Source organism: Gorilla gorilla, chromosome 3 (assembly GCF_029281585.2).
Source record: "Gorilla gorilla gorilla isolate KB3781 chromosome 3, NHGRI_mGorGor1-v2.1_pri, whole genome shotgun sequence".
In the NCBI taxonomy this organism is placed as follows: Eukaryota; Metazoa; Chordata; class Mammalia; order Primates; family Hominidae; genus Gorilla; species Gorilla gorilla.
Window position 1 is genome coordinate 122,122,468 of NC_073227.2, and position 18,306 is coordinate 122,140,773.

An 18,306-nucleotide genomic window follows, 5' to 3' on the forward strand; every position below is an offset into this window, starting at 1 on the left:
AGAGCCATAAATAATTTTTTACTGGGTCTATTTCTGAGTTGGAGCAGGAGTAAGAAATACATTTTATATGGAATTTTAAATCACTTTTCAATTTATGAACCTAGCCTAGAAAGTCTGTGTAAAATGAAATATTTTAAAAATTACAGTATTATCTGTATCTTCATTTCTGTATGTATGTATCTATCATCTATGTACCTACTCATCTATCTATCTAATTATTCTTTCTTTCCAGCAAATGTTCACTTCTGGTTTCCCTACGTCTGCCTGGAAGTGGGGGCAGTATGGCAGTATGGAAGACCTAGAAAGGGACAAGGAGAGCTACAATAACAGGGGTCTAAATATATCCTAGGGTGAAAAGGTGAGGAAGGAAACAGGCGCAGAAGTGTTATAAGAAACCAAAGCGGCCTTTTGAGAAGGGATGCAAGAGCAGGCCCCTGAGCAGTTTCACTTCCTCTGGGCGCCCAGCAGAGCGGAGCCCTGGCCTTGCGGGCATGAGCCCCGGGGCTGCGTTTCCTGAGACCTGGCCGCAGCTGCCGCGGGTGGCAAGCGGGCTGGGGAGAGCCGAGGGCCAAAGGAAGAGAAAATCGCGGGGAGTCTCTGGCCGGGAGAGTCCAGGTAGCGCTCGGCGGGCAGCAGTGCGCAGGCCCCTCGGCTTCAACCGCCACAATGCTGCCAGCAGCGCCAGGCAAGGGGCTTGGGAGCCCGGACCTGGCCCCCTGCGGCCCAGCGCCCCCAGGTGGGTAGTCGCGCATTCGGAGGGGCTTGACGCCGAGGCCGGGCTACAGGGCTCTGCGGAGACCACGGGCCATCGTTAGACAACTGCACTCGGGCACTGAGGCCAGGGCGTCCCTGAGACAGGGCTTCTCCTTTTTATCCTGCCGCCAGGCAGCCCAGAGGGTTCTTCTGTCCCTGACTTCTCTGAGGGGCATCTGGACGCCACGAGGAGGGAGCGCGCGCGCGGGGAGTTCTGGCCAACGGGCTACCCTCAGTGTCTGCAACTTCTGAGGAGCTGGAACTTTCCCCAGCACCCGGGTCAGGGTCCTGTAGTTTCTAAAATCACTTTGCAACCTGTTTCAAAGCAATGCGCGTTTAAAATTATAAGTAATTATTTTCAACAGTCGGTAAGCACAGAAAAACCGCTCATGTGTAGCGTCACGCATTTACCTGCCTGGCCTGACAAATCCCAGCCTGGTGAATTGGTAGCCCTGCTTCTTGGCAGGTGGCTTTGCAGAGAAACTCTACCAACACCACCTCCCTCCTCCACTGGCTTTACTAACTTGGTCAAAGGAAAACGGTCAACTTGGTTGAATGCAGAAGTAGATTTATATTTTCAAGTGGACGTTAAGGCAGTTTTATTTAGTTCTTTTTGAAGCATTTCAAATGCATTTGCAAATTACACAGCGATATAAAAATTTTTTTAATTAAAAAACTTCACTTAGGTATTAATATTACTGGAGTGTTCGTGGTGAGAAATGCAACAAGAAAGTATATTCTGAGTGAAAGTTTCTTAATTTGCTGAATAGAAATATCTCATACCTTTCTAGAATTTTTTAGGTAATGTAATTTTGGTTGTAGCTATTTCTGTTGGCTAGTGCATTTTTACATAAATAAGCTTTAGGGATTGCTTTCAGTTAAATAAGAAGTATATTTGTGTCAATGAAAAGTGACAGGAAAGGACTTAGAGCCCATAACTTAATATTGTTAATATTTTAACTATTGCATATTGACATTCTTGAAAACTGTGGCTCTGATGGTCTGCAGCAGAGCAGCCTTTGCTAGCATCTATAAATAAACCAACCATGTCTTTCAAACTTTGAGCAGGTTACCCCTTTTGTAATTTCAGTTTAACAATTTTGTTAGAGAATGGGGTACAGTTTGTTTCAAACTTCTAGATTAAACAGTTTAGGCAGAAAATGCCTTTTATTTCACTTGATACTAAGCAATACTTTGAGGCACTTGCTATTGTGAATAATACAAGAGTAATGTGAATCAATATTTATAGCATTCCAATTATTCTTGTTCCTCCCATGCATTCCTCCCCCCCCCCCCCCCCAACTCCTTGGGTCCTTCTCCATGCAGTATTTATCACTTGCTTCAGTTACTTCCTTTTCTGGCCAACATAATGAAACTTTTCTAAAAACGAATTGTCTTTTGACATTATCCCATGCCCATATTCTTGATATGAGTAATCTTCTAGCTTTTATAAATCCAGTGGTGTGTGTGTGTGTGTGTGTGTGTGTTTTAATGAAGAGCTCCCTCTCTCTCCAACAAGTATCTTAATATGGCACATTGGGGGTCAATTGGTCCAACTGCCTCATTTAGAGAAGAGAGCACTGAGATCCAGAGTGTGAGTTGCTCATGGTTTCATAACTAGTAATTATTTGAAGGTCACCCATTCATTAACTTAACAAACTTTTATTCCCTGCCAAGAGTCATGTAGTAGTAATAAGAATGTAAAATAGTAAACATAGTTTCATGCCCAGGAAGGTATATTTCTAGCAGGAGATAGAAAGTACTGCTAGACAACATTAGTGTATACTGCCATCAGAGATTTATTAACTGTTGAGTATCCGACTTGTTCTTTAATGGATCAAGAAAAATAGAATACCCAGTTCTAAAACAAGGTAAAAATGATGCACGATGGGTGAAAGTTCCAGTTAGAATGTATTTTCTGGTTTGTATTTAACTATATATTGCTATCAGTGTCCAAAAGAGAGATTCTTCCTGTTGTATTCCAAAACTGATAATTTTAAAAATTTAATTTTAACTGCTGTTTTAATTAGGGAGTGATTATTTATTAAATAACGGATTTTTCTCCACACCACAGTTTTTTTTTAATTTTTATTGATATTATTTGATGCATCTGATGAAACTTTAATAAATGATTTGCTTAAGAACAGAAAGCATGAAAGGGTGGAATTAGCATTTAGACTGTTTCACCTTATGCTGGATGCTTATACTTGTAAGGAACATGGTTTGTCTAGGTCTCTGCCCTCTAGCTTGAAGCTCTTAAAGATTTGAAGCTTTTTGCTTTGACTGCAATCTTCCAACATAGCCAACGTCCTACATTTGTTCCACTAAGGAAATAACCTGGTTCCATGCTGGTGGCTGGAAAAACTTGCTTTCTTCAGACCAATCTGGAAATGTTCTGATAAGGTCACTTTTGCTAGGATTTTAAAGACAAGGAGTGCTTTCAGGATATCTTCACCATAATAAGGAATAATTCTGAAAAATGCAATTGCTGAAGATTTCAAGGTTAAATATCAGCATATTCAAAGTTACACTTGGGACAGTAGAGGAACCTTTTCTGCAATATCTATCTGAGGATGTATTGTAGGTGGTTATGCCCTACTTATGATGGTCTTTTGACTCATACTGCCTCAGATCTAGTCCCAGCTTCATTGCCTGTCTCATCTGTGACCTTGAATAAATAATGAAATCTGTCACTGTCTAGTTTTTTATTTTGTTTATTAAAAAGCAAAATCTGAGAGAAGAAATCCTGTATATGAAAGTTGTTTAGGGGATCAAATGGGTAAATGCAGGTGAAGTCCTTTTCAGGGTCTTATAACAAATAGTAACTGCTTTATACATGCTAGTTGTTATATTAATTCTTAGGTCATTGATCAGTAGTGTCATATTAGCTTATATAAGAGTGGGAGTTCTTAGTGAAAAACTGCCTCATACTGATTGCCTCATGCTGACTTGAAGGACAACTTAATGGGTGAAGGAATCAAGCTCTCCTATCAAAAAAAAATAGGAGATATGGCCTCTTGTATAAAGATACTGCAATATCCTTGGGGATATATTGTGGTTAATAGTTCTGAAAGGAGAAAACAATTCATAATGAGAAGAACTAAGGATAGGTTGATTAAAAGGGAATTAAACTATAGCAGTTGCAGGAAAGAATAAAGAAGGAATTTAATAGGACAAAATGAGAGCGTGCTCTGTTTTCTCATATCTCAGAGTACCAGTTGTGACTCAGTTTACATAATATATAAATATATTTGAAAAAAATAAGCATCAAACAGAAAAACTGTGGAGTACTTCAACTTACAAGAAGATGAGAATCTATTTTACCAAAATATTTACTACTGGGTTAAAACAAAATTCCAATATAAAATGAGGAACATCATTCCTGACAAAAATAAATCACATGTTTTAAGAGTTTAAATGGTTGTTGCTTAATCACCTAAGTTACACTTATTAATTTACTGCTTTCTTCATAGAATATAGAGTATCTTGCAGTAATTTTGGAGATAGCTATGAAATAAGAATAGAAAAGGCAAACATTTCATAAGTTATTATTTAAAAAATGTTATTATTTGGCCTTGTAATCCTTTCCTTTCCTGTTTTAAATATAAAGAATGGTATCTAAGTTTTAGTGCAGACATTGAAATAGTCCCGGTGGTGGAAATATCAGATATCATATGGAATTATACCCCTGCAGTAATTAGTTTTTAGTCAGAGAAAAACAATGAGCCTTTTAGACATTTACCCCTGAATTGAAATCTCTTTGTTGTTTCTAAGTGTTCTGCACTGAAATAATCCAGAAAGATGACTTCCCTCTTTAATCATGAAGAGTAATTAATCAATGCTTTGTGATCTTTTACAAGATTTCCTTCATATCTGGTTCATTAAAATATTTTTTTATGTTTCATCATACTATGTGTCATATCTTTGTTTCTTCTAAGTGTCTCTGCCATTTTCCCATATTATTAATTCCAATTGCTTTGTTTTCACATGTGTTCTACATTATAGAGACACACTGAAAAGTATAAGAACAGTCTCTGACTTGGAATTCCATTTACTATATGCCTCATTTTTTTTCATCTGATACATGCTGAGAATAGAGCCTCCTTTGGTCGGGAACAATATTCTCATTCCTTTTTTGTTATAGGATCATGTCTAATTTTCAGAGGAATAATACGGTGTCAAGACCACTTGAAATTTTAGCCTTCTTGTAATAGCTTCCGTTTATTGTGTTTCTACTTTGAATTCATATGAAATGGGAATCATACTAGTTGATAAGTAAGGGTGTCAGAAGAGTAGTGTCTACTTTGGACAACAAGTCATATTGTTCAGTATAGTCATATGAAAATATTTAATAATTCACTGTGTTCTTTTATCTATGGAGGCTTTTCTAAACTGTTAAAGGTGAAACTTTTAAGTCACCATGTTTTTTTTTTCTAGGATGGGGAGTGGAGAAACACAAAAGGGCATGATTCTATAAAATCATTGAAATGGCAATTGTAGAATATTTATTGTTACTGTCTGAAGAATCTCTAAGGTTACACATTTTCTATTGATCGCATTTTATTTAGATTTAATATATTGATACAGTTTAAAATATTGGGAGAGGAGTGTGTTTTTAGTACAGTTAGTAAATTATTAGGTCACTATTGTAAAAAAGTAAGTGACATAAAATTGAGGCAAAATCTACTCTGGTTTCAAATAATGGGATAATTTCTTTAATTCTCTCATGATTTCTCAGTAAAAGTGTAGAACTTTCACTACTTTAAGTACTTATTTGTGGGTCAGAGACCTTTCCTTTATCACTTCCTATAGATCCACAGCCATGTAAATCAAGTAGAATGAGGACAATTATTCAGGTTCCCAGAAACAGTCACCTGGGCCAAGAATAGGCACATGATGCAAGCCAGCCAACTGGTTGCTTAATGGCCAGTGCCCTGTGTTGTCAGGCTTATACAGATTTGTTGAATCTGTGTAAGTATAAGCCACATATATAATCTGTATAAGCCACAAAGTCCTTTTGTCTTATTAAATGAAAGAATAAAAATTCTTATCAGTAGAAGATTGATGAAAGATGAGATTATTGTCAGTGGAAGATCCAGTATACAGTTTAAGATGACAGTTAGTTGCCTCATGTTTAAGATGCATAAATAGAAAGAAACTGTGATGAAAAAACTGAGGAGACCGAAAGACAAAGAGAGTAGTCTCAATTTCTGATTTCTAGTGACGGAGCAGCTGCACTTGTTTTTGTGATCTTATTTGCCCATGAAATTGTTTATAGTATCCTTACATGAATTTCTCCTTACGTGAACTACTTTGAGTGAATTTCTCTTTTTGGGAGGAAAAAAAATTTTGGGCTAGCATACCTTTATTTATCAAAAACTGCCAGCTATCAGCTTCTTTTCAAAAGTTGTTATTGTTAAAATGATGTCTTCTACGTATCTTCCATTGAAAATTAAACAATCTGAGAATGAAATCTCTTCCTTTCATGCACTAGGAATAGAGTATGAGTAAGTCTGGTGGTCCTGCAGATGAGCATATTTCGAGTGTCCTGCCTTTATTAGTGAAATTTGAAGAAAGCCCATGCATTTATTTTTAGGTTTTCAAACTTAAATCCTTAGAGCTGGAGAGAAAATAATTCACTCAAAGGTTAGTATTATAAGAATTAAGCACTGTTAAAAGGTTTAGAGCTTTGAATTATGTAGCTATAAATTTATAACAACAACGTTTTCCCATGTTTTGTTAACAGGATATTTTTACTTATCTGAAAATTTTATAGCATACTGTTTCTGGCAAGTTTTTAATATACATTTAAATTGAGGCATACATTAGTGAGAGAATGGTTGGGGCATTTATCTTAGTAAATGTCACAAAACATATTTACTTAGTAAAACAGGAAGTAAAAGAGTAAGATGAGATATAAAACTAGGGATTATCTTCAACTCCCCTGGTATATGAAGAAATATGGCACCATTAACAGGCCATTATGAAAACTTTATATACAATCTCAGTGGATTAATATCAGTATGAAGCAATACAATCCTGTGTTTTAGAGATTAGTCTTTTACCAACCTATTTTTCTGCAATGGAGTAGAAAGTATAGTATCTCCATTAAGTTATACATAGTGTGTTATTAATGTTCACCTTAGAAAACAAGAATTCAGTGTGTTCTTGCTAAACTTCAGTGACAGGAACAAATTAATAAAGTTCAGATGTGATCAATTAAGTCCAATGATGTCAGTGAAGAAATGAGACACAGAAAGACAAAATTTTTTCAAGATGTGACAAGGTTACACTCACAATGTTATTATAATGAGTGAGGAGAAGAATCTGAAAAGTAAACCAAAACCTAATTGCATAAATTTGTGTAAAAAATTCCCCAAGTATAATGAGGAGCTCTTGAAGAGTTTTTAATGAGGGATGGCACATGATTAGATTTTGTGTTAGAAGATCACATGAGCTGCTATTGATACAATTAATTGGAAAAGGGCAGCAATGGAAGTTGGTGAACAATTAGGGGTTTGCAAGGAGTAAAAATGCAGGGAGAAGTGGACAGATTTATTAAGAACTATTACTTACATACCTTTTGTGATATAGTAGATTTGGAGTCTGAAGGGGACAAAAATGTGAAGAATGACACCTAGGGTTGTGGTCTGTAAACCTAAGAGAATCAAGAATGTGTCATTTACTCCATTGGAAAGGAGTGAAGGAACAAGAGGACACCGGGAGGGCATGAGAGAATGTCATTTCAATTTCAGATCTGTTACATTTGAGGAGCATGAGAAATAGTCACATTAAGATGTCAAGTAAGCAGTTCGATTTTAGGATCTGGATGTCAGAAAGGCAGTTCAGACTGGAGATATAAAATTAAGAAAAACATTGTATTTAAAACTACAACAATGAATAGGATAACATAGATAAGGTGACTCAGGATAGAGACCTGTGGAAAACAAACATTTCAGTGTTGGTAGAGAAGGAGGAGTTGCTCAATATGACTGAGGAGAGGCTAAAAAGAAGGAAAACGAAGATACAGTGACAAGAATTCAAAAATAGAGTGTTTCAGGAAGGTAAGAATGGTGAACTGGCCCAAATTCTTTTGATAGGTCAGGCAAATTGAAGCCTGAAATTTAGCCAATGGATTTGGCATCATGAAACTTACAGATGACCTTAGAGAAGTAAGTAGCTTTAGTAAAGAGGATGAGAGCTGAATGGGAATGAGTGGAAGAAGGTAAGGTGATGGAGGCCATGGAGACGCCCTTTAGAAATATGGCTGTCTGATAAGCAGCTGAAGATGTGGCATCAAGGAAAGGATTTTACTTTCATTGTTGCTTTAAGATCAGTGTCACGGCAGCAATTTAATTGTTCTCAAAAGCCGATGGTGTCATACCAAAGGGGGGATTTCTGCTATGAAAACTTATAGAGAACAGCTCCATGAATTCCATTAGTAATACATCTTAATGTGTAGATTTTCTTACGTGTTTAAGAATTTCTGTCTCGTAAAATGGTATTTCTAGTTCTAGATCCTTGAGGAATCGCCATACTATCTTCCACAATGGTTGAACTAGTTTACAGTCCCACCAACAGTGTAAAAGTGTTCCTATTTCTCCATATCCTCTCCAGCACCTGTTGTTTCCTGACTTTTTAATGATTGCCATTCTAACTGGTGTGAGATGGTATCTCGCTGTGGTTTTGATTTGTATTTCTCTGATGGCCAATGATGATGAGCATTTTTTCATGTGTCTGTTGGCTGCATAAATGTATTCTTTTGAGAAGTGTGTGTTCATATCCTTTGCCCACTTTTTGATGGGGTTGTTTTATTTTTTCTTGTAAATTTGTATAAGTTCTTTGTAGATTCTGGATATTAGCCCTTTGTCAGATGGGTAGATTGTAAAAATTTTCTCCCATTCTGTAGGTTGCCTGTTCACTCTGATGGTAGTTTCTTTTGCTGTGCAGAAGCTCTTTAGTTTAATTAGATCCCATTTGTTAATTTTGGCTTTTGTTGCCATTGCTTTTGGTGTTTTAGTCATCAAGTCCTTGCCCATGCCTATGTCCTGAATGGTATTGCCTAGGTTTTCTTCTCAGGTTTTTACGGTTTTAGGTCTAACATTTAAGTCTTTAATCCATCTTGAATTAATTTTTGTGTAAGGTGTAAGGAAGGGATCCAGTTTCAGCTCTCTACATATGGCTAGCCAGTTTTCCCAGCACCATTTATTAAATAGGGAATCCTTTCCCCATTTCTTGTTTTTGTCAGGTTTGTCAAAGATGAGATGGTTATAGATGTGTGGTATTATTTCTGAGGGCTCTGTTCTGTTCCATTGGTCTATATCTCTGTTTTGGTACCAGTACCATACTGTTTTGGTTACTGTAGCCTTGTAGTATAGTTTGAAGTCAGGTAGCGTGATGCCTCCAATTTTGTTCTTTTGGCTTAGGATTGTCTTGGCAATGCAGGCTCTGGGTATATACCCAAAGGATTATAAATCATGCTGCTATAAAGACACATGCACACGTATGTTTATTGTGGCACTATTCACAATAGCAAAGACTTGGAACCAACCCAAATGTCCATCAATGACAGACCAGATTAAGAAAATTTGGTGGCCGGGCATGGTGGCTCATGCCTGTAATCCCAGCACTTTGGGAGGCCAAGGTGGGCGGATCATGAGGTCAGGAGATCAAGGCCATCCTGGCTAACACGGTGAAACCCCATCTCTACTAAAAACACAAAAATTTAGCCGGGCGTGCTGGTGGGTGCCTGTAGTCCCAGCTACTTGGGAGGCTGAGGCAGGAGAATGGCATGAACCTGGGAGGCGGAGCTTGCAGTGAGCTGATCGCACCACTGCACCCCAGCCTGGGTGACAGAGTGAGATTCCATCTCAAAAATAAGTAAATAAATAAATAAATAAAATAAAATAAAGAAAATGTTGCACGTATACACCATGGAATACTATGCAGCCATGAAAAGGATGAGTTCATGTCCTTTGTAGGGACATGGATGAAGCTGGCAACAATCATTCTGAGCAAACTATCACAAGGACAGAAAACTAAACACTGCATGTTCTCACTCATAGGTGGGAATTGAGCAATGAGAATACTTGGACGCAGGATGCAGAACATCACACACCAGGGCCTGTTGTTGGGTGGGGGGAGGGGGGAGGGATAGCATTAGGAGATATACCTAATGTAAATGATGAGTTAATGGGTGCAGCACACCAACATGGCACATGTATACATATGTAACAAACCTGCATGTTGTGCACATGTACCCTAGAACTTAAAGTATAATTTAAAAAAAGAAAAGAAAAGAAAAAGAATTTCTGTCTCGTTTTTTTCATTCCTTCTTCTATGTTTCTGGAGCTCCTCCTTCTCTTCTTCCCATTCCTCTCTTTCCTTTTTTCTTTTTTTGTTTTTTTTTGGTATTGATCTTAATGGAGAATAAATAGTTGACACTTCTTTCTGTGAAAGCCTTGGTACAGTGTTGAATTATTCCTTAGCTTTACTTTCTATATATCATCCCTTCCTTTTTATCCATGTTGGAATCCATTCATTCTCGTTAAAATCCTGTTTTTGCATTTGCTTAGTAGTTACTGTCACAACTACTTGATAAAGCTCTACTCCTGAATAAGTCTTTCTGGCTCTATTCTTCCTGTCTGAATCCAAGAGACTGACTATTGCTAGATAAAAACACATTCAAACAGGTTGGTAATATAAATTTAGGCAATTCTTGTTACACGTTACTTGTTTCAGACAAGATTTGTTTTTAAATTTTTTAAATTTTTTGAGATGGTTTCTCGCTCTTGTCACCCAGCCTGGAGTGCAATGGTGTGATCTCAGCTCACTGCAAACTCCACCTCCTGGGTTCAAGCGATTCTCCTGCTTCAGCCTCTCAGATAGCTGGGATTACAGGTGGCTGCCAACACACCTGGCTAACTTTTGTATTTTTAGTAGAGACAGGGTTTCACCATTTTGGCCAGGCTGGTCTTGAACTCCTGACCTTAGATGATCCACCCGCCTTGGCCTCCCAAGGTGCAGATGTTTCTGTCATGTCAGATTGCTATAATCTTACATGTTTTCTATATTCTGATGGGCAAAAAACTGTATGCTTTGCTACCTAACACTGTACCCTCTAGACATGTGGCTGTTGGGGACTTAAAATATGTCTGGTTCAAATTGTGATGTGCTGTAAATGTAAAATGCACACCAGTTTTCAAAGACTGAGCACAAAAAATAGAATGTAAAATCTCTCAAGAATGTTTATATTAATTGCATGTTAAGATGATACTATTTTGAATTTATTTGATGAAATAAAATTAGTATTATTGTAATTAACTTTTTATTTGTTGCAATATGGTTCCTAAAAACATTAAAATGACATATATGCTGTGCATTTGTGATTTGAATTAAATTTTCTGTTAGATAGCAATGCACTCGGCTTTCAGAAAAAAAAATTCCAATGAAATAAATTAGAAATTTTATTTCTCTCTCATGACATATTGTTGAATATGTATTATGAGATTACTCTCATAAAAATGTGAGCGAAATTCACAATTCCTCCAGCAGTTGAGAGAGAACCTCTGTCTATTCGTGCTCACCACACAAGGCATTTTCGTAGTGATATTTTGCTACTATTTTAATTAGCATTTGTCTCTTGAAATGGAGTGTTTTTCATATATTTGACATTTTGATTTCGTCTGTGTGTTATATATTCACCTGATTTATTCATATTTCTCTTGTGCTTTTTGTCTTAAAAACTTGTAAGACCACATTACATATTTAAAATGTAAACTTTGTCTTATGCATCACAAATATTTTTCTTTTATCACTTATTTGTTAAATAATTTTGATTGTAATGTTTGCTGCTGTTGAACACTTTTTAACACTCATTGTGTCAAATATACTTTTCTTTCATAGCTTCTGTTTCTTGTCTTGGCTGAAGACACCAGTGCGTTCCTCTTGAAGTCCAGCCACCTGCCTGCTACGGTCTAAGGGTCTTTTATAGGCACAGGATGGGGGCGTGGCAAGCCAGGGTGGTCTTGGAAAATGCAATATTTGAGCAGGAAAACAAAAATGCCTGTCCTTACTTAGGTCTGTGGGCATTGGCCCGGGGATAGAGCCCTAGCCAGGGACCACACCCTCCTCTACCCAGTACTTCCCTTCCCACTTTCAGTATCATTTAAAGGACCACGCCCTTCCCAGTACTTCCCTTCTGTATCAGTGTCTTAATGATTTTTGTGATGAAGGCATTTCTAATATCATCATACAGGTAAAAGAGTAATAGTTGATATAGTTCTATGAATAAAGCTTTAGTGACATAATCAGAATTGCCTAATTGATGCCTGAAGTAATTTATTCCCTACAGGTTATAAATATATACAGTGTCTCACCTAGATCTGTGAAGGTCAACAGAATAGTAGAAAGCTTCCATTAAGCAAATTTCTATTTCTGAGCAACATATGGGTAATTAGGAAGCATTTATAATTATGGAAAGAAAACAGGGGCTGCTTTTTTATATATCTTTTATGAGGACTAGTCTGCTAAGAAGTTAGCAATTAGCACACATTACATTTCTGCTTTCACTAAGCATGTATTTTGTGTTTGTATGTAGTAATGACCTCTTAGAGTCATATTCTGAGCTGTTGCAGAAATGATCTAATGGCTGCTTCACTTAGTGGTTGTAGGACCCTATGTAACTTCATTATAAGACCTCTCTATACCTCACGTTTTTTTCTTTTGGAAAAGATGAAAAAACAAATAGTATACTTGGAATAAAATTGGTGCTCTGTAATTGACAATTATGGCTGTTGCTGGGTGAGTAGGTGAGTTACCATGTGGGACATTACGAAAGTTGACTTATACTTTTCTTACCTGATAGTTAATTCCTGAAATATGTGGACACAGACTTCCATGGCTTTATTCCTTTAGTACTCTGTTGCCCAAACCGTGTTCTGTAGCATATACTGTGTGTTCTTTGGAAAAAAATTTCTGTGATGAAATGTTCTGAATATGCATATTAGGATATTTAAATGTGTGAGAGATTCTGCAACAATGTCTCTTCAATTTCCTCTAAGACATTGTTTCACAAATATTTATTTAACTATGGGATGCATTGTTGTCTCAACATTGATAGAGAAATAAGTTCTTTTGAACAAATTTGTCATCTCTATTAAATGGCAACTAGTTCTTGAGAGAATGATTGTTTCAGCCAGAAATTGGTAGTACTGCTTTCAGTTATATTTTCTTTAGTGTTATGCATGCTATAGTGTAAATAAAGTTATGATCCAGCCTTGGTGGCCATATTTTCATTGAGTGAGAGGGAGGGAATTAACAGGAACAGAAAATTAAGGGGCTATAGTATAGGGAAAATGGCATTGGTAGGCTGAGTAGCGGGGTACACACAATTTTTCTATTTCTTAAATTCCTTTAGATTAATTCCAGCTATTTAGTTGGGGTAAGTTAGGGTTGTGCTAGTGAAAATGAGAGGAAAATGAGAAAGTGGTTATCTATTAGGGAAAGTAAAGTGTGTGTGAATGAAATAGAAGTAGGAAAGCACATAGAGAATTGTAAATACAGTTGACTCTTGAAAACACAGATTTGAACTTCATGGGTCTACTTATATGTGGATTTTTTTCAATAAATATATTGGAAATTTTTTGGATATTTGCAACAATTTGAAAAAACTTGCTGATGAACTGGGTAGCCTAGAAATGTAAAAAAAAAGAAAAAATTAGGCATGTCATGAATGCATAAAATTATGTCGATACTAGTCTGTTTTATTATTTACTACCTTAAAATACATACAAATCTATTATAAAAAGCTAGCATTTATCAAAACATAGTCACACAAACACTTACAGACCATACATGTTGTTATTCACCTTTAAGAAGAATGTAAACAACTATAAAGATGCAGTATTAAATCATAACTGCATAAAATTAACTGTAGTAAATAGTGTACTGCTGTAATAATTTTGTGGCCACCTCCTGTTGCTACTGCAGTGAGATCAAGTGTTGGGAGTATCTGCTAAAATGGTGTATGATGACAGTCATCTCTGAGTGAGTAGTTTGTCTGTCTAGGAAATTACATATTACAGTACAAAGAGATGTCTCATCGTTCTTGTATGTTCTTCATCTTGTAAACCTTGAATAATGCCATGGGACTCATGGGAAGTACCACTAGTGATGCTGGTAGTACTCCCAAGAAGAAGAGAAAAGTCATGACATTACAAGCAAAAGGTGATTTGCTTGATACATACTGTAGATTGAGGTCTGCAGCTGCAGTTGCCCACCATTTCAAATGGTGGGCAATTCATCCTGTAAACAGATGATGTAAACTTACAGTATTGATAAATACAGTACAGTATTGTAAATGTATTTTATCTTCCTTATGATTTTCTTAATAACACTTTCTTTTCTCTAGCTTACTTTATTGTAAGAATATAGTATATCAGACATATAAGATACAAAGTATGTGTTGATAGATCGTTTATGTTATTGGTAAAGCTTCTAGTCAGCAGTAGTTGAGTTTTTGAGGAATCAAAGTTATATGGGGATTTTCAACTGCTCAGGGGTCATTGCCCCAACCCCTGCATCGTTCAAGGGTCAATTGTATAAGAATATTTTGAATGTGTGGTTTATGCAGTTAAATAGCATGTGTGCATCTCAACTAATCAAATTATTTTGAAGGTATTTCACATGTTAGACTATATAAATCTGCCACTATGTCAATAATCATGTAAACTATGTAAGTGACATCTCATTTAAATATTGGGATTTCCTACATCAAAATGTCCTAAAATTAAGAACTATTTGACTGCAGTGGCTATAAACAGATTTTTTTCATGTTAGAAATGTTTGTCAATGAAACATACTTAAAGCAAACATGGGCTGTTAAGAGTCATCTAAGCAAATTATTGTTGAAATATTTTTCTATCTAAAATGACATTAACTTACATAAATGCAAGTAATTTAGACAAGAATGAATTTTATGTCTTTGAGGTTAACTAACTTAACAGGACATATAGAAAACAACATTAATATGACAGTAGCTTTAGTACTCAGGTGGGATGCTCTTTAAAGAAAAGGGTAACCTCTGGCATCAGTTCAGTAGACATAAGCACGTTAATAGATGCTGGCTGACTAGTTAGTACCAAGAGTGACATTAGAGTAGCTAATTAAGTATATGAAAAAGGACAAATAAAGCTGTAGCCGTTTCTGAATGCCACATGAACAGCCTCAGATAAATAAATAATAAATATACAAATATTTATTATTTGTATAATAATACATTATATACATTATGTATTATATACATATAAATAATATACAAATAAATTTGTATATTATTTATATGTACAGCCTCAGATAAATATACAAATAAAGTCGTAGCCAGTTCTGAATGCCACATGAACAGCCTCAGAGTTCTTATGTCCAATCTTAAACAAACACCCTGGTTTTGGCAATCTTTTTCAAACTCTTTGGTTTGTGGAAGAGCTTCATTTGATTATGAAAAAAAATCTTTAAAATTCATGAAGCCTTTTACACAAAGATAATCTTAAGGTATTTTCCAATATGAAATTAACTTTTAATCTGATAACAAGTAGTATATTTTGGCTAAGATTCCTACAGCCTTTTAATATAACTTTGAATATTTAGTGAACTATAATATCTTCTAGGGCAAGTAGAGAGAAAAAGTGTGATTAGGGTCTAAAAGCAAATAAAATTTAATATCCTCTGTGTGTGCCTAGAATATTAATATATTTTGTTTTATTTTTCATTTTCTAAAATCGTACATGAACATAATTGAAAATATGTAATAAAAACAAAAAACTGGAAAAAACTGTCATATATGTACTTCTAGGTTTTTTATACTTTACTTTTATTAGTTTTACTTGTTCAGTTTTGTAGCTTTAATATATTTAATATTTGTACATGCTTTAATGTTACATTTTCATGGCTATTTGGTGAGGTGTCATTTTTCAATATTTTAGTTTTGCTCTCGCTTCATATAAATCTATTATACGATGTTTAAAAACAAAATAAAAAATTAAGATCCTTGATGACTTATTGAATAATAGGATAGATCATCCTCCGTATAAGACTATTATTAATTAATCTACAGAAAGACTGAGTAGTTCTTAATAACACAGAAATACGTTGCACTGGATTTGAAGTTGAATAAGTACAGGATGAAGCCTTGGCTCTGTCACTAACAGAACTTCACTTTTTGCCAGCTATGCAACCTCTCTGATGCCTAGGAGAGGCAATATTATGTATATTGATACTCACATTAATTATCCATGAGAATACTTGGTTCATAATACATGGTGCTTAATAGTAATGCAATTAATATCTCTGATCTGAACAAAAACACTGCAGAGATGAAAATAGCTTTTGCTCAGCACTTGGAATTTAGTATATTCATTGAGAAAGAGTAGATTAAAGGCCCCATAATCTTATGCAGGGATAATTATCCATCATTCATTTATTCTTCAACCATTTATTCTTGTACTCCTGTGCTCAATTCAGGGGATACACAAAAGGTGGCTACTCCCATCAGGGATTGTATTTAAGTGAAATAGGAATAGAACAAGTTGAACAGCTCTATTTCAATTTTATCTTTACCCTAACCCAATATCAGATGACCCAAATACCCTAAGTTCACAAAAGTCTGAATAATTCAGCCATGAGAACTAGTTAGCAAGGAGAAGCAACAGCTAAGAGTGTTTTCTTTAGCAACCGGGGGTGACTACTGATGCATAACTGCTGTTCCAGAAAATCACCAGTCATTTCAGAAGGCAGTCATGAGTACAGTCCCCTGGGACAGTGCTTTGCAAATTTCAGTTATTCTTATAAGACCTTCCTCAATTTTTGTTATTCTACCTGTCCTCTTGTACAAGAAAAATTTTTCTTAGACTGACTTTCTTTTTTAGCTTAAATGTCATATATTTTAAAGGAGCACTTTATATCACTGCCATAAATAAGAAAATCACTACTGCCATAAGTAGAAGGTAAACATACAAACATACAGATTGAAAATAAAATGGTGTTGAAAAAATTATAGCTAAGGACAGGCTCTGGGCATAAAGTTCACTCTCTTTGATAGTGTTGGAATTCATGAGGAACCAGAGCTCCAAACCGAGACATTGTCCTGGAAGTCATCAGGATTGGATAAGTATTCTAAAAAGAAACTGACTTTCTCCCTCTGTGACTGCCTGCCACTATGTCTCCTGGAGATTGGATCCTTTCCACTGTTCTCCAAAAGGAGATTTCACTTTCCAGAAAGTTGAAACAAAGTTTTGTTAGCAGCAGGTGTCAGGCACTATGATAAATGCTCTACATACTTTATCTTCCTTAATTCTCACAACACTGATTCCATAGGTGGTGTTATCCACGTGTTACAAGCAGGAAAGCTAGGCACAACAAGGTTCATTATTTGCTTCAGGCCATATAGTTAGTCAGTGATAGACCTGGATTTTTAAAATTCAGGGCCGGGCGTGGTGGCTCACGCCTGTAATGCCAGCAGTTTGGGAGGCTGAGGTGGGTGGATCACCTGAGGTCAGGAGTTCAAGACCAGCCTGGCCAACATGGTGAAACCCCGTCTCTACTAAAAATAAAAAAAAATTAGCTGGCTGTGGTGGCGCACACCTGTAGTCCCAGCTACTCGGGAGAGTGAGGCAGGAGAATCGCTTGAACCCGGGATGTGGAGGTTGCAGTGAGTGGAGATCACACACCACTGCACTCCAGCCGGGGTGACAGAGCAAGACTCTCAAAAAAAAAAAAAATGAAATGAAATTTAAAAAAATAAAAAATAAAATCCAAGACAGCCTGACTTGAAAGCCTGGCCTCTTAACCACTATATGTTTATCTGAAATAAACTTATTTAATTCTCTTGCAAATATATATTTGTGCTCATACCAGAAAGGTTTTCCTCCCGTGTAGACATTTCCGTTTTTTAAATAAATAAGGTTCTAGTTTTTTAATAGAAAAATATGCAATATAAAATATTGATATTGTCACCTACTAATAGATCAACATACAGACATTCTTTCCAAGGGATAGAACAGAGAAGCACAATTTCCAATTGATAAAAGTAAAAATTTATAGAGTTTTGCTACTTTCAAGGTCCTTGGAGGTGAACAGGAAGCAAAATATCTACAATGTAAGCTAGAAAAATTGTGTCTTTAATGATCACCATTAGGGTATTTAAAAATCATCAAAGCTGTAATACAGTTGTGATTAATCAGCACAGTAAACAAACAATCCACAGCGTGGGAGAAAATATTTGCAAACTATGCGTCTGACAAAGGACTAATATCCAGAATGCACAAGGAACTCAAATCAGCAAGAAAAAAAAAATCCCATCAAAAAGGGGGCAAAGGACATGAATAGACAGTTACCAAAAGAAGATATATAAATAGCCAAAAAACATATGAAAAATGCTCAACATCACTAATTATCAGGGAAATGCAAATTAAAACCACAGTGAGATACCACCTTACTCCTTCAAGAATGGCCATAATTAAAAAGTTAAAAAAATAGATGTTGGCGTCCATGTGAAAA

The 18,306-nt window shown here is 36.0% G+C and overlaps 1 protein-coding gene across 2 annotated transcripts in view; it reads left to right on the forward strand.

Moving 5' to 3' along the window:
- The first annotated feature begins 278 nt into the window (after positions 1-278).
- BANK1 (B cell scaffold protein with ankyrin repeats 1) overlaps positions 279-18,306 on the forward strand; it is a 289,852-nt gene continuing 271,824 nt past the window's right edge. For both annotated transcript variants that reach the window (XM_019024929.4, XM_063705448.1), the window contains exon 1: positions 279-736. In XM_019024929.4, coding sequence (XP_018880474.4) covers positions 667-736 — 70 coding nt within the window. In that variant the 5' untranslated portion in view covers positions 279-666. The remainder of the gene's footprint in view (positions 737-18,306) is intronic.